Genomic DNA, 18699 nt, shown 5'->3' on the forward strand with positions numbered 1-18699 from the left:
TTGGAGGCGCACTACTTTCTGTGATATTATTTAACATTCAGTGAGTAGCAGGTAATACCAGTTAACTCCAGCTAGCACCACACTTTTTCGGTTGCGACCTTGCTTTTGCATGCCTATGATTTCTTTTATTCAGTGCGTAGCAGTAGCATCACTGTCCTGTCTGCAATGTCACCTGCTCCACGTCAGTAGTGGCGATTTGGTTGAGATGACGAGCGGTGGTGTTTGGATCTAGGGACTTTTTTTAAATCTGTGTCACATCAGATATTTGTATATCAATTAGAGGGACTAAATATGATCTAACTATAAAACTAATTACATAAATAGAAACTAATTCACGAGATGAATCTATTAAACCTAATTAATCCATCATTAGCACATGTTTACTGTAGCACAACATTGTCTAATCACGGTCTAATTAGGCTCATTAGATTCGTCTCGTCAATTAGCATCCATTATGAAATGGGTTTTATAATTAGTCTATATTTAATACTTCTAATTGTTGTCCAAATATCCGATGTGACAGGGATTTAAAAAAAGTCCTATAATCCGAAGAAAAAAGGATGGGCAGGCTGCCGACTTATTGTCTTTCTAGATACAAATATACAGTTAATTTCCAGATAGAAATGTATCATATATGCTGTCCTTAGCTTTAGATTTGACAATGTAAAGCTTGTCCACTAATCTCAAATGCTGAATTTGATTCCATCTCTATCAGACGACCTATCTGTATTCTGAACTTCACCAGGAGAACACATTTCCAGTCCCAGCCGATTCTTGTATGCAGAGCCGCTAGTGTTACTTGTATGCCTGCTGATGATATCTATTCTGTGCCTGCAGAGCTGATTCTTATTTCTTCTGATCAGTTGATGATTAATTGTTATTCTATTGGTTGCTCTTGTTCTATAATTATTTTGGGTGGGATCTCTGAAAATGAAGGTAGTTGTTGGTCAAATACCTCAGGGTGTCCCTGTGGTCAAATGACGGAGTGCAAATTGCGCATAAATAAGTGCACTTCAGGCTTTAATTACAGCGATTACACAGTTCCATGGTGGCAACATGATTACAATACGTTTAGTAGAGTACGATAGTTCTACAACCTTCATATCAGTTCACGTATTATAGATGTCTATTACAATACAATTAGTAGAGCCCGGGATCAACAGGAGCCTTTTTTCTGGTTCATGCTTGCTCCTCAACCCCTCTTCCAGCATGCTGGCTCTCGATCCCAAAGTTCCTCGCTGTCGGTGTCCGAATTGACGCACCCTGCTCTGTAGAAGCCTTTGGATGTACTCGCCGATGTGCATGTATTGAAAGTTGCTCGTTAGTTGTCTGTATGAGATTACGAGAATTCATTAATGATCAGATTGACAACATACAAATATATAAGAATGGTAGCAAAGTGTGTAAGTTAAGGTCTTACAGTCATAGTCCACCATGCTCGTGTCTCCACCGCTGCTGTTTGTTGACTTCTTATATATTCCATTCGTTTCATCCTCCTCTGTGTGTTATATTTTTTCAACCTTAGTTATTTGTATTTGATGTTTATGCATTATTTTCATTTCTTTTTATTGCATTTAAGAAAAACGATTCTAATGTAAGACATGATCTTTTGGGTTTACCTCTTGCTGCCTGTGAAGCTCTTCCAGGACGTCAATGTCTAATCCAGTCTGTAAAGCTGCAAATCAGGATTCAATGTAACACCCTCTTTTGTTTATTTGCCTTGATCAATAAATTATATGCAGGTCTGGTTAACGAAGTGTACAAGCATGTAGTGTCGTACCTGTGTCGACGAGGCTGGGATGGTATCCATAGGAGATGTAGTCTGCCGCGGTCATTGGTGGTGGGTCTATGAATTCTGCTGTACTAATATCAACTGATACTATCTGTGGTGTGCTGTTTTGGTTTTCTTGTGGTTCAATTGCGATCCTCACTCCTGTAGTTGGCACAGCTTCTATCTCAGATGTGTACGCAGTAATGCGGCATGTACTGGTGCAAGTGTCGTATTTAAAACCTCTAACGTCACAGTAAGCACCCAGGAGAGGGTTCAGGACGTCTGGTCCGACCGATCTCTCTGGGATCCCAGTTATGATCATTTTAACCTTGAGGTTCCATGGTTTACTGTGGTTTTTGTAGTATGGTGTCCATTTTGACAGGCCAAGTCTGTAGGTTGGTGTGATAATTGCACTCTGATGGTACACTATTTCTTGATCATTTGCAGTTTCGAACTGCAAGATGTAGTCAGGTGGGTCCTCATAAATTCGACTAGGTAAGGATTTCTCTGTGCAAATATTTGCTAGGACTAGGTAAATGTCCTTTAATTTTGGCCTTGCCAATAGTCGGCCTATGTGTGTGGCTACCAGTGACAGTTCCATATTCGCCGCTGCAGCTGCTATTCGCTTGCCTGCATGATTATGTTTTCTTCCTGCAATTTGTAGTCGCTGATGCCTGCCTTTTGCGACGGATGCTACTCGTGTATATTATATTTTCCTGCTGGTCACATGAACATTGTTACTCTGGTTGGGATTCTGGTGCGAGTGTGAATTTCGACGCTTTTGGATTAAATTACAGAGCCGAATCATCAATCAATATAATTTAATTTGGGCGCTACTTTTTTGTTGCCTTGAGCTTTTTGTCATCATGGCTGGTATCATGTACTTTTTTGATGCTGTACTTTTCTTGTTTAACTATAATAATAATGTCATATGGCGTACTAATGATACTATCAATGACAAGTAAATCATTCTATTTTCCTAATTCTCTTGCTGTCAGGTTCCTTATTTTTGATAGGATGTATTTTCTAATCATGATGCGCACACTGACTTTGGATCTATAGCATCTACTTTCGGTGAAACATCCAAACTGTAGCTGTCTTAGAATTTTACAAAATAATCATTGCTCTGGTTACTCATTCTATTTCGATACGGAACAGTTTAGGATATTCAAAATGTCACCACATGGAATTAATAATCCATCACGCCCCCACAAGTGCCTTGTATATGGTACGGCTGAATTTTGGGGAGACGCTGAATGATTCGATATCGTAATGTTCTTTTTACGCAAAAAATTATCAGGTATGCAACTTCGTAGCTTTTTTGCATTACGAGAGTTGAAATGGTAATGGGAGAGTGCTCTCGAATGCCGGGATTAGGGTGGACTAACATATTAGTGCAGGGGAAGGAAGTTGGTAGAGCATGCTGATGATTTTCCAGCGGTTGGGAATGTCGATGCCGCCTAGGTGCTTGTTCTTCGCAACAGATTTTGAACTCTTTCCGGCGGCCGCAGCAACAGTTCTGCTGCGCAGCAAACATCGAATCCAGTGAGTTGCGGAACTCATCAAGAATCGCAGTTTTTACGCGAATCGAATCGATGTTGTGTGATGGAGTTTTGCTGGACGCACCTTTCATCCATCGCGGCGGAAGACTGCGCCGGCCGCAGCTGCTGATTCAATGGTGACCCATTGCCGTCGAGACTCAACTGGACGGATCTAGAAGGGGATTGCATGGATCTTGAGGCAATGGACCTAGATGGGAGGGGAGAGAGGACAGAGGAGGTATCGTTCGCCGCCTGCCCTCCACTGTCGGTGGAGAAGAGGAACAGTGCGTCGGTGGGATGGGGGTGGGGTGGGGGGCGACGCGGCGCAGGCTGGGCTCAGAATGAACAGTATGTTTGACTGGAACTGTAATTGCAGCTTCAATTAATCACAATCCGCTGTGTTTAGTTCCAAATTTCAAAGTTTGAAATTTGGGAATCTTACAATTTTGGAGTATTAAATAAATTAATTTACAAAACTAATTACATGAACGGGTTGCAAATCGCGAGACGAATCTAATAATGGTAATTAATCCATAATTAGTACATAATTAGTGGACGGTTACTGTAGTATCATTGTTACAAATTATAGATTAAGTAGTCTCATTAAATTCATCTTGCGACTAGCCAATAATCCATTGAATTGGTTTTTTTTCTCGCACATTTAATACCTCATGCATGGATCCAAACATTGATGTGATAGTTTTTTTTGAAAAAAGTAGGGATCTAAACATGACCTTATTTTTGCCCCTTTGGAACTGTACGCAACCCTATAAAGAGAGCGTTGCCTGCATGAATCACGACATATAACCAACCCATCCGGAGCGTCGGTGGGTGTGGGTACGTCTCACTGCGGTTACTGTATCCGCGTCGGAGCCAGCAGCTATTGCGGTCGGTGTGGCGAAGCTCTATTAAGGTGTGCGGAAGCTCGTGTTGGATTCATTTTTCAGCTATAGTAACATCAAGCTAACAGGGATGGTAGATTGCTATGACGGAGGAAACTTTTAATGCTAGTATTTTAAAACTGAAACTTTCAATGGTATTTTTCTAATTTTTGGTTCTTTCGAGTTAACAGTGGTATCATTTTAGGAATGAAAAATGAAGTGTGTGTTAAATAAGGAAGCAAAATTTTTTAAGTGCACAATAGTATAAGTTATGTTAATTGTCACTTATATTGATTGAATAAATATAAATTATGTACACAATAGTATATTACGTGCGTGTCGCATGTATATTTTACTAGTAAATATAAAATATTCAATCAATTTTTTTAAATATGTACGTGCCGTACGTATATTTTACTAGTAGAGTAGAGGTAAATGATTTTTTTTAATGAGACTTATCCGTTTTGTGAGATTTGGAAAAAAAGTTTGGTCAACGAGCCCAATAGTTGAGGGGGTTTTAATGGACTTTGTTCCATTTGTTAACAGGCCATGAGTTCTGCCACTGACGAGTAGGAGTGGTAATGGGCTATGGCCATAGTAATTTCTTCACAATCCAATTCAGTCCTTATAAATTATTAGTTAAAAATGAATAAAATTAGAGCCCAATGTTTTTAAGATCCGGCCCTTTGATTAGATTACGTAAGTAAGAAAACAAGGCCCTTTACCACCGGTGACGAGCAGCCCATGAGGTCCACCTGGTCACCGGGAATTGCCTAGGCTTGCCTCCCTTTATAATCCATCCCTTCGCCGCCTCCGCCGCCTCCCACTCAGCCTCTACCGCTGCCGCCGCTTCCTAGGTGCGTGCCTGCGATTTCCTCCTTTCCTCTGTTGCCATGGATTCAGATTCGGGTTGTCGGGTTGATTTTCAGTAGATGGGAGGATTGAACCTGGTTGATTTTTATTTGACAATCAATTCTTCTTCGAATTCAAATCGCAGGAATCAGATCTACGAGTAATCCAGGAAAAATTGGGTCTTTGTGCGCTGGTTGTTAACTGAGAACAAGAAGGGCGACGAGCAAGGAACGAGGATGCCAAAGCGGCGGTGCGATGAACGTTACGGCAGCTGTACGGAAGAGCCTCGGCAGCAGCAGCACCTTTACCTTGTCCTTGATGACTGGAGATATGGATACACCATCCGCAAGGTAGAGTTGCCGCTCCACTCAGGAGAAGACGCTGAGCAGAGCTTGCCTCGTCCTTTCTTTCGCTTCGTGGCGAAGCATGAGTTGCCCCACTTCTTCACGTCCGCCTTCGGCACCAGGATCATTGCGATGCATACCATGGATTCCACCGGCGCCGTCCCGGTCATTGATATCAGCACGCGGAGCGTCATCTTTGGCCCTCAGTACAACTACCCGGTTAAACCCATCTACTTCCCCATCGGCAACAAGCTCTTTGCTTTGGACTCCGGGACCTTCGAGTTCTGCCGCTGCCCGCGTGGCGATGGCTTGCCACTGGGACAACCTCATGCTGAAAGTGGTGGCATGTTCTTTGATGGTGACGACGAGTGGTCATGGGTTCAGATTCGGATGCCATTCCATAGGCGGCACGTCACCTCCTATGCTGTGCACTCTGATGGACAGACAATCCTCATCAGCACCAAGAGCGATGCTGCCGCGGCCACATTTACCTTTGACACGGTGAAGCGTGAGTGGAAATGTCTTGGCGATTGGGCACCACCATTCACCGGCCGCGGGCACTACGACGGCAAGCTGGAAGCCTTGGTGGGGCTTTCTGAAGACCCGAAGACCCTTGGGTGCCTCTACTCCTGCAAGCTGCCCGGAGCCAACAGTGGCAGCAGACAGTGCCCTGCCCCTGCTTGGAAGCTCAGCAAGGAGAGGGTGTTCAGCACGAACCCAGCTGAAAGGCATGTAGGTGCTACCCTCGTCTACATGGGACGCAGAGCCAGGTTCTGCCTTGTGGAGTGCGTCTGTCTTGAGGTCAAGGCAGAAGACAACTCTGGGGAGGCCAGCTCTGATCAGGTGCTGCTTAAGGGAGACAACTCTGGGGAGGGCAACTCTGATCAGGTGCTGCTCAAGAAGTCGGGAGGTGGGCCTGAACGCAGTCGCTATATGTATCGTCTGATGACCTTCGTCCTCAAGTATGACAAGATGGAAGATTTGAGGGTTAAATGCTGTCGGGTTCGTTACTACAATGTGCCTAAGAAAGCATCACCTGAGTTTGGTGAGAATCCTGCGGCATTTTGGCTGTAGAATGCTAAAATCATGTCATGGGGTGGGTTCCTATGTTTTCACTCAGCTGTGACTGTTGCTTTTCTATGTTTTAATTTAGTGTTATTATCAAACTGTTATTATGTGGACCCCTTGCTATGTTTTAATGTGTAATATCAACTGGTGATTCTGTGTGTGTTGGTTTTCTGTGTTTTAATTTAGTTTGATGTGTAATCTCAACTGTGATTCTGTGAATCCCTGTTTTCTTGTGTATGCTACCTCAACAACAATGAGGATTACATGCATCAGTTATGACTTCTAGGGTGAGCGTAAGTTATACAGCTAGCTAAAGTTCATTATGAGGGGAGCTGATTTGATGGTTCAGTCAGCCAGCCCTCTAATCATTTAAACATGTTTCTTTAGTGAGGTGATATTGCTACATCGTATTTGATCTTACCATTACATGTGTTTCTTCCCTCCTATCGGTATATGTGTTCTCAGAATGAGTGCAGGTGGTTGGACATGAAATAGCTTGAGACCTGAAAACGTTGGACTAAAATTTGCTCTTGCACATTCAAGCAGTTGCTGTGTGTCTTTTTAATTGTAAGTCAATCAAGACAACTATGTAGTTGTGCTTTGCTGAACATCAGTCATGGTCTTGTATATATTATTCAGTGATTTCATTGTGAACATCTGACTGTTTAGTGCTCAAATCATCATGTTTTGTATGTTCCAGTATATTGCTAAGATTAGTTGTAAAATTGGATCAGATTTGTTTATAAATTGGAGTAATATGAAAGGAACACATACACATGGGCACGCAGACTCAAATGATACAGATTAGTGCTCCATTTGAGGCTACTAGCTCACATAGAAAAGCAGCACGAAACGAGGCCGCTGAGCACTAAGCAGCACGACTGCACGAGCTAGCTAGCCGATGTGTCATACCTCATGCGCGTAAGTGGATGAAGGAAGAAGACGTGGGCAGAAACGGCATTCACTTCGCACAATAGAGAGGAAAATCCCCAGTTCACTGCAGAAGTTAACGGTATCGTATTTTCCAGAATGGATCGATTCTTTTGATGGTATATTATTTTCCAGAATGGATCCATTCTTTTGATGGTATATTATTTTCTAGAGTAAAGTCCATTTTTGACCATCCAACTCTTGCCTCGGTCTGGTTTTGGTCATTGAACTCTAAAACCGGGTATCTTCGGCCACTCAACTATGAAAACCGTTTATTTTTTACCATCGGGCTGTTTTGGGGGCCGGTTTTGCTGACGTGGACTCCACGTGGCAGTGGGGCCCACTTGTCAGCACCATCTCCCTCTCCTCTCCCTCTCCTCTGCTCCCTCCCGCCGGCGCTCCGCACCCTCCCCTGCTCGCTCCCGCCGGCGAGCCGCGGGGCCACGCCGCCCCCTCACCTGCTCCCTCCTGCCGACACTGGCTGCGCCGCCCCCTCCCTGCTTCCTCCACGCACGACATGGCGTGCGGCGGCCATGGAGCTTGGGCTCATCGGCGACGGCGAGGGCGGCGGCTGGGTGGCTAAGGGCGCCAGCTAGGGAGCTTCAGCAAGGCTGGGCGCATCATGTGCGCCCCCGTCGGCGTCCAGGCACACGGTCTGCAGGTGGCCGGCAACGAGCTCGGCAGCTCATCCATGGCGGCCGCGGTGGGTGGATGGCCGGTGGGTGGCGGCTCAGCGCATGGCCGGCCGGGATGAGTCAGGGACGAGGTCGGGGAGGCCACGAGGAAGCTCCACGCGCGAGTAATTGGAAGAGGGCGAGGTGGTTTAGGTGAATTTGGCCGGAGGGCAGCGGGGTGAGATTGTGGCGGCGGCGGCGCTCGCATGTGTGTGCTCGACGGGGTGAGGCGACGAGTCTTGCTCTCCCACCTCCGACAGCAGGCGCGTCGCGGTCTCGCTCCGGCTCCGCACGGGCAGTGGCGGCGCAACCTTCTTCCCCACCGCCGGCCGCCCTCAATTCGTCGTCTCCGGTGAGGCTCCCTTCAATTCCGTGCGCAGGGAGCTTACCCGTCCTCTCCTCGACCGATTCCGGTCCTCACCCGGTCGATTCCCCTTCCGCAGGTCCTCCTCGGCGAAGCTCCATCGTCACCGCCGCCGGACGTCGTCGCCGAGCCTCCTCGCCGCGGCTCCCCACGCTGCACTTGGCCGGTGAGCTTCGCCGCGCCCTTGGCCAGCTGGTGCGCGCGCGCGCCCGACCTCCACTTGGCTCCTGGCCGCCTACCCCCGCCGGCCGCCGCGCCGAGCCGCCGCGCGCGCATCACGCCGCTGGCATGGGCGCTGCGCCACGGGCCAGCGTCGGCAGGAGGGAGCAGGGGAGGGGGCGGCGCAGCCAGCGTCGGCAGGAGGGAGCAGGGAGGAGGCGGCGTGGCCCCGCGGCTCGCCGGCGGGAGCGAGCAGGGGAGGGTGCGGAGCGCCGGCGGGAGGGAGCAGAGGAGAGGGAGAGGAGAAAAGAGAGAGGAGAGGGAGATGGTGCTGACAAGTGGGCCCCACTGCCACGTGGAGTCCACGTCAGCAAAACCGGCCCCCAAAACAGCCCGATGGTCAAAAATAAACGGTTTTTATAGTTGCGTGGCCGAAGATACCCGGTTTTAGAGTTCAATGGCCAAAACCAGACCGAGGCAAGAGTTGGATGGTCAAAAATGAACTTTACTCTATTTTCTAGAATGGATCGGTTTTTTTGATGGTATATTATGTAATGACCATCTTCCAATGGTGACCAATGGTATTTTCTGTGCGTGGTTGTAGAACAAATTTTCCCAACATATTTCCACCAGACACTGCATTTTGTTGAGGGGACATGTATAGAACAAATATGAAACCTGTAATTTCATCATTTCCTCCTGATTACTTCATTGTGTCATCTCTTCTCTACAACTAAAAAGAATGAAAGAGGGAAAAAATTTTGGTGCGACCTTAGACTATGCTGCATTCTTATCTCTACAACTAAAAAGTAAGAGCCTATGCTGCATTCTTATCTTGATTCTGTGATGGGATTGCTGCATCTACAGATGATAGATGCAACCGGATTTTGAACCAGCACCAGCACCTAAATCTGTTCCAGTATCTTGCACCTGCAATGCCTCCAATCAGATCGGCTCCATCCCCCTCAGGTATGTCTGTTAGTTTCCAATTTATCAGGCTTTTGGTTCACTAGCAAATTCCATAATCTATTTATCAGGTTTCGATTTGTAGATCAGAATGCAGCAGCCCACTGATTTGTGCCAATTTGGAGGCTTCACATTTCTGCTTTACATGGTCAGCCACTTATCATTCCTTTTTAATGAAACATGGTTTGCTTGGACCATGTTTGGCTTAATGTTAAGTTTATGGCATATGCATCACTTGGCAAGGTTTAGGAAATCACATCACAAGCACATTTTCACTGGTTCTTTTGGACAACTTTTTTATGTCCTCCAATATTATTGCAAGATCCTGGTTGTTTGCCGTCATATGTATGAGACAAATATACTAAGTTCCAATCTATGAGCATCAATCTATTTATCTATGAGCATCCTGGTTCAATCTGAAATTTCAGAGAAGTCTAACAATGATGGCCGATAGATAGAGCATGAACAGAAGGAGCTTTCTGAATATACGTTGTTAGTTTGCTGCATATTCTGACATGCTTGTGATTATTAAACTTTGCACCGATGCATGCTTCTAATCTGGTTATTAGTGGCGCCAGACAGCAATAGAGATTGATAGTAGCAGATCAGAAAGCATCTATTAATATGAATTGGATCATCCCTAGAGTGTTAACTCATGGTTAATATGTGGTGGAAATTCTCTCTTCTTTAAATCAGTTGAAGCCACAACATGTTTTGTAAAATGGCAGTTCTTTTTAGAAAAGTTCAGCATCCTAACAGGTGATCAGTTGTAGCTGTTTGTTAGCATCTGTGTATCAACACAGTTGGTGAGCTCAACCTACTAGAGGTCACATCAATTTCTTTTCCCAATGGCCGCTTTTGCTGCCAGTGAATTGATTTGCCAAAACAATCTATTCGTTGTTCTCTGTCGATATACCAAATTGAATAGATCATTTTGTTCACTCCAAATTGGCAGCTGATAATGTTAGATACTAACTGTTGTTGAGGCAAAAAAAAAGATATATCTTTCCTACTGAATTGATGAGTGTTTCATAGTGTTGCATGATAGATGCAATAGATGCATTTCCTTGGAACTTGACACCCAGCAGTTTGGACTGATTGCAATTTCTGATAATGTTACTATTCTGAACATGTTCAGGTTCTGATAAGCTTGCTCTGATGTTAGCAGTTTGGTTTCATTAGAATGTGCCAATCTGAAAATGCAGCTATGTCTGAAATTGTAAAGGTTCTTTTTTTTTATTCAAAATTGTAAAGGTTCTGGTAGTTAGAGAAAATTACTTTGATCATATTAGTAAAAGATCTGATCAGGTTGTGGTAGTTAGAGAAAATTTTCTAGCTGTTTCATGTGTTCCATCACAACCATTTTCTTGGATCTTGCAATCAGTTCGGATTCTAAAAAATGTTGCATGACTGGATTTGCTCAGGTTTACGTCCATTGGATCAATCTTGCGTAGCCACCTTGCATCAATATTTGATGGGGATGGGATCTCAAAAATTTTTCTTGGACTTTGCTTTAATTCTCCTATGTTTTGCTTTAATTCTCCTATGGTTTGCAGTTCCGGTGGACTTGCCAGAAGCACATAGTGGATTTTTTTTGCTACGGTTGCTGTACATGGATAGATGAGCACAGATGTATCCTTTTCTTTTGATCAAGAATTTTATTTCATGTCACTAGAAAGGTTGGGATTGTGGAGAACCTGGACCTGCTTGAGTTTAGTGTACCGCAGAAGCTCCTCGGTGTCACCATGGTGATTGACACTTCTCATGGTATGATGAACAACAGCAATCTTCCACTTTGCAGTTGATTTCTTCATTGCCTTATCCAAATCCTACACGGAAAAATTCATGAAAGAAAAATAAATTAATTCTCTCTCTCTCTCTCTCTCTCTCTCTCTATATATATATATATATATATATATATATATATATATATATTCGAGCCAGAAGTCGGCAAGATCTTCGATTCTCCACAAGAAGCTTTTGAGTTTTACAACATGTATTCGTGGGAGCTTGGTTTTGGGCGTAGTCGTAGCAGTTTGTCTGGCCGTCGTACACGACAGGATATAGTTTGCGCCTGTGAGGTAAGTATACTTTTGTTTGAGCCCCTCTTGTTTTGTTCATCTTTTTGTTGTAGGAATTTCCATTAGTCATTTATTTTTTCCATTTTGCAGGGACGCGACTCGTCCTCTGTAGCTAAATCTGCTCGTTGTGGTTGCCACGCAATGATTAGGCTCCTTAGAAAGGGTGATGACTCCTGGTTCATTAGTCGTTTTATCCACTATAAAAAATATATTGATACATGACGAATAAATTTTGTCATAGGTCACTAAAAACCCGTCATAAAATAATATCTATGATGATCTCAAATTGCGTCATGTATTGAGCGTCACAGATCACACCTCATGACGTTCCTTAAAAATTTGTCACAGATTGCTTAATCCATGACGTTTTGAAACCGTCATAAAATATCCCCGGACCCCCAAAGCCCAACCCATATCTATTTTTTATGACGAAAGTTAAGTCACAAATTCAATTGCCATGTCACAAACTAATGATATGGAAGATGACATGGCTGATGACATGGCGATGATGTGGATGGCAATAATGACGTCATGATTGCTGACATGGCAATGACGTGGAAAATAGTGCTGATGAGGCAAGGGACTTGGCGAGCGACATGGTAGATGACGGGGATGATGATGTCAGCAGCACAGCCCATTAGTGGATAGGCCCATATAACAATTCAGCCCACCAATTTTCATATAGCCCCTAATTGAAACCAACACATGTAGCTCATAAACCACAGCAAAAAAAAAAACTAGATCATAATATTCCATCTTCCATCCAGAATGACATCAAAATAAGGGATCACATACATTCTTTCCAACCAGTAGCACTAGCAGCCCAACATTCTAGGATCAGAAACAATAAAAAAGTTTAGGACAAAAGACAACAAAAAGGAGCAGAAACAACTAAAGGTACATGAAGCTGCAACAGCAAAGTCTTGTTCCTGCAAAAGGTTGAAGTTCCACCAAAAGCAAACATACCACCTTGTTGCTTAGCTTTGGCTTAGCAAAAGCATGTGTTTTGTTTCCAACTCAGCTTGCTTACTTCAATCACAGTGATTTCTGCAGGTGTTTCTATTTCAAGCTCGTCACAAAGTACCTACAAAACAGAGGCATATGCATATCAATACTATTGCTTTGCTCTTAAGAGGTTGGCTCAGTTTCAGAGAAAGTAGTTACACCATATGGTATAGAAGTTGGATAAACTACCTGATAAGAGCCTAGACCATGGCTCGCTCGCGTTTAGCTACAACTTCCTGCCACTTTAAAAGTTTTGTTTGGATATCTTCAACAGAACCAATACTATCACACCAGTCATCCTGTAATTTAAGACAATGCTAAAAGTTCACAAACAAACTAAATTGTTGCACGGCCATATCAGTTATTTTCTAATGAGAAGAGCAAGATACATTTCTATAGGAAAATATGGTAATTCGTAATCAAATCATGTCCCAGCCTAACCAGCCCTTTTAAAATGGCTTGAAGCCTAACCAGCCCTTTGGTTTCAATCATCAACTGAGAATGCAATAGATCAATGCACCACCATATTTCTTTTAGAACCATAATATCATGCAATAGACATTCAGAGCTGAACATACGCATGAAGCAAACAGATCCCACATTTATTTATGAGCCTAGTTATTAAATTTCCAAGGAGCATGCATCCTTAAATTAGATAGCAAGATTTAGCAAGATTTATTCTTTTACCAATGTGCACTTATTTTACAAATAGGAAAAGCATGGGTTAGATTAAATGGTAAAAACCATTATTGTTACTCTTCTCCTTATTCACACTGAAATGTGATGCCCTGCAAGTCAGATAAAAGAATACAAAGAGTCAGCTTCTAGGGAACAGGGAGCTGTGCAAAAGCTAGATATACTGTTAAATTGCAACAAGCTACCTGCACAAATGAGTCTAGGTAGTATGCACGACTAATTACTGCCAAACTAATGGAATAATGTGCAAACTATTAGTAATATCATTTATATCCTATGTAGGCATTTCCATGAACAGTTGATGCATAGATGTGCTATGGAAAACAGAGCACCTGGACCATGAATCCAATTAAATCATGCACTTTCTTGGTCTACCCAGGTGCTCAGAAGCTACAGATTAAATCATGCCACGATTATGTTCGCCAGCGTATAAGCAAGGGATTGAACAATAACAATAAGGGAGATGGAGGAGGATAGATGGATCCAACGGCTCATCACCTGGAGAGAGGGCCTGCATGCCTCCGTTGGCAAGGGAGGCCTCGCAGCCCACCAACCTCGCCCTCCCGGACGCCTGCTCATCGCTCATTCGCAGGCTGCTAACCGCGTTGCACAAATATGCGACGGCCCTCCCCACCTTTGGTGCCATCCAGCTGACCATGGCCGGGCACAGAGCGGTGAGGCGTCAGGGGAATGCAGGATGGGCCACTTCAGGAGGGGGCCGCACCGACGGAGGTTCGACCTCCTCGATCCGATGACGACGCCAGGTGCGGGTCACCGAGCCCGTGGATCTGAGGATGCGCGAGGGGAGGCCCCGTGACTGCCCCAGGCTAGCAGCGCCATGGATCTGAGGATGAGAAAGGAGGTGGAGGATGCCCCAGGCTAGCAGCACCATGGATCGGGAGGTTGAGACGGACGGGAGGAGTGGATCTGAGGGGAGGAGGGGAGCGGCGCACGGGGAGAGGGGGACGATGGAGAGAAGTGATTTTCGGGCCGCGTGCGGGCCACTGGGCAGGGATGCCGGCTGCTGGTGACGGCTGAGGGGAGGCGAGGGAGGAAAGGGCTAGGGCGGTGGACGGCGGCCCGGACGGAATCGGCCTCTCGTACTCGGGGAGCCACTAGCCGCCGACCCCGTGCTCAAGGAGCTTGGGACAAGCGGCCCCGAGGCCAGCAGGGAGAAGGGCAGAGGGAGGCATACCCGTGGCCACGTCTCGCCGCCGCATGGGAACGGAGAGGGGTGGCGGCGCCTCTCACGGGGGAGGAGCGACGAGATCCACTTAGGGGCGAGAGGAGGCGGAGGGTAGAGTGGATCTGTGAGGACGGAGCTAGGGGTTTCAAGGAGACAACAGCTGATTTTATAACCCGTGAACGCAATTAGAGCCATACGATCAGCAATCAACGGCTAGAATTTGTTGTGCTATATGGGCTGAAACGGGCCTTTTTATTCTTTCTCTGTTTAACGTTTTTTTATTGTATCATGTGAAGTAACATCTAAAAATAATTGTCATATAGACATTAATATAACTTTTATATATAATAAACTACATATAAGTTGTTGTGTAGGAGTTTCAAGAATTTTTGAATAGGTTTGCCATTTTCTATTATTTAAGTGAATTTCTGCATGCTTATCTTCCGAGTTGAACTATGTTTACCTCTAATAAAATTGAAAAAATTGCAAAAAATAATATATTTAGGTTCATATGTTCTATTCTACCCATGCTCTTGAGATAGATGAAAAACTCAATTATTCTTCTATAGACAATTCAAATTACTATCTCCAAATTACAACACGGTAATTACAAAATATATAAATTTGGTCAGAAAAAAACTAAAAATTGACGTGGCGACATATTTTTGGTCCACGAGCTTGCCATAAAAAAGGTAAATGATTTTAATAAAATGAGACCATACGTTGTGCACAAACGGATACATCTCTCAAAGAGTTTCTTATAACTCAAGTCAATCTATGAGATTAAACTACTTGATAACATTTTCAAACTCGTATGGATCTCAAATTTGGACAGAACGTTATGTTGACCATAATAATAGAAATTATGAAGTTAAATTAGCTATTGTTATGTAAAAATATGTATTTCTATTCTATGCTTAAATGAAAGAAAACAAGTTATATGAAGAAGATTCAAGAAATCATAATTGACTTACAAAAAAAATGCAATTACATGATAGAACATGATTTTAGAAAAATTTAGGAAAAAGAATCATCAAATTTAGAGTTCATACGAGGGAGAAATACTAGTTACAAATTTTAATTCCGAATTAAAAAGAGAAAGACCAATCATAGTTGTGTTCTTCGCATCGCCCACGTAGTACAACAATACAAAAAACTCTAACGTCCGGCATAGTTACAAATGATGGTGTAGTGCGGTGGTAGTGCCTGGTCTTTATTTCAGCCAGGTTGCTGTTTCTATTCCCTAGGGGCGCAGGTTTTGTTTTTATTTTCTAGAAAAACGACGACAACTTTATAAAACATTCCAACCATGCATGTGACATCATATGAAATAGTGGCCTAGTGGTTTGGCCTTTTGCTTGTGCAGAAGTAGATCACGAGTTCCATTCTCATCCATAACGTCTTTTTCATTGATTTTTTATGATTTATTAATAAAAATGTCTAAAGCTATTTTTCCCATGTCTAAAGCTATTATTTTCATCATTGACGCAACACAGATAATTTCTTACACGGATGTGATGCTTTTATCTTTGCGGTTCTATTAGTTCTTGGGTCATGTGTTTTGCGAACAATAATAAAAGAAATAGATTACCTTTCTCAAATAACACACGAACAGACCAGTAACGTTGTGGTAGGGCTGCAAACCTTGTAGCACAAGGTGTGTCAGGTTCGATCCTCAAGGGCGCAGCTATTTTTTGATTAATACTCGGCGCAACAACTGACAGATGGGCTCTAGACGACCAGGCCTCCCGCATGCTGACTGGGTCTGAGTCTGACTGATGGGCCTAAAATTACTAGTCCAGACACATCAGCATGCCACATCGCGAACATACGACACAACTGAACTAGTGTTTAATCTAGACACAATCACACAACTCAACAAGTGGCGTGGTGGTATGTGCTAGAGTAGGTCGTAGGTTCAATTCTCCAAATTGATAAAAAAAATTGTAAAAATTTTTGTGGTCACATTTATTTTCTCTTGTAGATAAAACTCTGCGCCATATACTATAGATAGATAAAAAAGGATTATCATAATTTTTAATTCATTGATCATGATGAATTTGCTGAAACGTCATTGTCTTTTGGGACGGATCGTGACGAAATCGATAAAACGTCATTAAGTTTTAGGCCTAGAACCCACAACTTCAAATTCATGACAAAAACTACAGAATCGTCATAGATGGTGTGTCACTATGACAGTTTTTTAAAATGTCACAAAAAATTCGTCATAGATCAACGTATTTATTGTAGTGATCTCAGAACATGTGCATCCTTTGTCGGTTGTGGCGAGCGTAGGCAGTGGAAGTCCCACAGCCGTATTGACCAGATGACAAGGGATTTGGTCAAGAATCTCAGGGCTAACAATGTGCAGATATCTCGTGTTTGTTCTATGCTCGGTAGCTTGCACGGCTCTAACCAGTACGTGCCTTTTAGCCGCCAGTCTGTGAGGTCTTTGTGCGGTAGGCTGGCTCAAGAATCTATAGAGGGGGATACGAGCAAGACGCTAGCTTTGTTTGCTGCTATGAAAGAGGCTGACCCTGCGTTTGTTCTGAGGCTGCAAGTGGATGAGAAAAAAAGGGTCAAAACTCTGTTCTGGTGTCATGGTTCTAGCCGGTTTAACTATTCTTGTTTTGGCGATGCTATCACCTTTGATACAACCTACCGCACGAACCTTTACAACCTTCCGTTTGGCTTGTTTGTTGGTGCTAACCATCACTTTCAGACAGTTATCTTTGGAGCTGTGTTGCTCACGGAAGAAACTACTGATGCCTTTCATCATCAGTGGGTGGAAGAGGAGCGGGTGTGTATGTATACTTGCAAGCGTGCGATTGGCCGGTTTGCAAAAAAAATCGTTTTCTTCGTGAAGTGTGGATCGTGGGAAGGAAGAAAACAGAGGAAAAAATATTTCTTGTGCGGTACGTAAAACGGGCGAGCGGGCTTAAAATTACTTCAAAGAAATTGGGAAAATGGAAAAAGATAAGCGTTCGATTGATGATGCTACGTGGCACGACACTTAAATTACAAAGAGTGGATAGTTTTAGGACCCATGAACTGACAAAGCCATGGCTTAGGAAAACACGATTTTAGCCTGATGCGCTCAAACAGAAAGGGTAGCTACATAGACGCGAACGGTAATGTAGCATCCTAACTTGTCAAACTGGAAAATGCACTCGCCGCCCCCGGACAACGACTGCCTCTCCGCGAACTCGCCCCATCCGTCGCTTATTGTAGCTCTGTAATCGAATCCGACTGCGAGCTTAGCTGGCACAACATCGTCTTTGCCGCATGCCAAGTATACGGTCTGATCCCATGCTCTTCCAAGAAGTGGCTTTATGTGCGCCATCGTGTAGGATCTCCTGAATTTCTGCCAAAAAACTTGTTTAAGTAAGCTCGTAGCTGTGGCATGGTTTATCAAGTTTAGTACGTACCATCCATGATGATGCTTGGTGTGCAGTTAGCTTGCAGAAATACAATGGGGCTTTGGGTTTGACATCCGCGCGGAGGTCCTCTAAGAACTCGTGCATGACATCGTCAATTTCACCACCCGAATATCTGACCTCCGAAACCTGTTTAAAGGCTTTCATGCCGTCAGTGTGCCGATTGTTGCAGGGGGGGTGTGTGTGTGTGGTGGTGGTGTGGGGGGGGGGGGGGGGGGGGCACGCCACAGCACCTTGGTAGCAGGAAAGAGCGGATGGCGGGCTCTGGTCTCCTATAGTTGCAGGACGTGATGGTTTCGTGCAGGGTCCAGCTTTGATTGCAGTTTCCGGGCAGTACACCTCCGGCCAATTGTGATCTGCATAAAAAAGAGGGTTTCGGGATGTTTTTTGTGTTGTTGCAGTGTATAGAAAAGGGAAAAAGGGCCATCTATGTCGGTTTTACCTGAGTTTTTAGGGTGCAGCAACTTTGGCATGAGGTCTGCCTCCAAAGGTGGGTATTTCTGCACTCCGTCACGGCCGAAGACAGCCACCTTGCACTGCCTAGTGTTCTTGAATTCAAACATCATAAAATTGCAACACTAGCTTTGCTCCAAGGGCGCTGAGAAATTCAGACCATCCTTCAGCCAGGTAGTGCGAGTATGCCGCCTTGCTGACGTGCCGCTTCTACTCCCTGCTGCTTCAGCGACACCAAGCACCGCCAGCACGCGCCGCCTGCTCTGGATCTGCGGGTGTAGATGTCCTGGC

General features: G+C 44.3%; 2 protein-coding genes and 1 long non-coding RNA gene across 8 annotated transcripts; 1 reads left to right on the forward strand and 2 right to left on the reverse strand.

The window, feature by feature from the left end:
- Window positions 1-992: 992 nt before the first annotated feature.
- On the reverse strand, window positions 993-3647 carry LOC120692412. Of its 6 annotated transcripts, none has more exons than XR_005682613.1 (6): window positions 3398-3645; window positions 3160-3290; window positions 1781-1933; window positions 1620-1675; window positions 1421-1498; window positions 993-1329 (listed from the first exon to the last, which is right to left on the reverse strand). XR_005682613.1 is itself a non-coding variant. In XM_039975693.1 (5 exons), the coding sequence occupies exons 1-5, from the start codon at window positions 3499-3501 to the stop codon at window positions 1180-1182; spliced, it is 519 nt and encodes a 172-aa protein (XP_039831627.1). In that variant the 5' UTR covers window positions 3502-3647; the 3' UTR covers window positions 993-1179. The 6 variants fall into 6 exon arrangements, 4 of the variants coding, with proteins under 4 accessions (XP_039831627.1, XP_039831626.1, XP_039831625.1 ...); XR_005682612.1 differs by having other exon boundaries at window positions 3160-3293; XM_039975693.1 differs by lacking the exon at window positions 1781-1933 and having other exon boundaries at window positions 3398-3647.
- Window positions 3648-4890: 1243 nt separating this feature from the next.
- Window positions 4891-6676, forward strand: LOC120692268. The gene is made up of 2 exons (XM_039975531.1): window positions 4891-5050; window positions 5191-6676. Exon 2 carries the CDS (start codon window positions 5282-5284, stop codon window positions 6461-6463), a length of 1182 nt encoding a protein of 393 aa, XP_039831465.1. The 5' UTR covers window positions 4891-5050; window positions 5191-5281; the 3' UTR covers window positions 6464-6676.
- A 5681-nt stretch (window positions 6677-12357) lies between these two features.
- On the reverse strand, window positions 12358-14658 carry LOC120691676. Its single transcript, XR_005682350.1, has 3 exons — window positions 13831-14658; window positions 12826-13424; window positions 12358-12715 (listed from the first exon to the last, which is right to left on the reverse strand). It is a non-coding gene; the product is annotated as an uncharacterized LOC120691676 (long non-coding RNA).
- Between the last annotated feature and the right edge of the window lie 4041 nt (window positions 14659-18699).

This window comes from Panicum virgatum, chromosome 9N, assembly GCF_016808335.1.
Source record: "Panicum virgatum strain AP13 chromosome 9N, P.virgatum_v5, whole genome shotgun sequence".
Lineage (NCBI taxonomy): Eukaryota > Viridiplantae > Streptophyta > Magnoliopsida > Poales > Poaceae > Panicum > Panicum virgatum.

Excerpts from the sequence above, each read along its gene's own strand:
- LOC120692412 (XM_039975691.1), bottom strand. The coding sequence starts at position 2,372 with ATGGAACTGTCACTGGTAGCCACACACATAGGCCGACTATTGGCAAGG. Across the intron at positions 1,676-1,780 it reads TCCCAGCCTCGTCGACACAG|CTTTACAGACTGGATTAGAC; the intron begins GTACGACACTAC and ends CCTGATTTGCAG. Across the intron at positions 1,330-1,420 it reads GAGCATGGTGGACTATGACT|ACAACTAACGAGCAACTTTC; the intron begins GTAAGACCTTAA and ends AATCTCATACAG.
- LOC120692268 (XM_039975531.1), top strand. The coding sequence starts at position 5,282 with ATGCCAAAGCGGCGGTGCGATGAACGTTACGGCAGCTGTACGGAAGAG.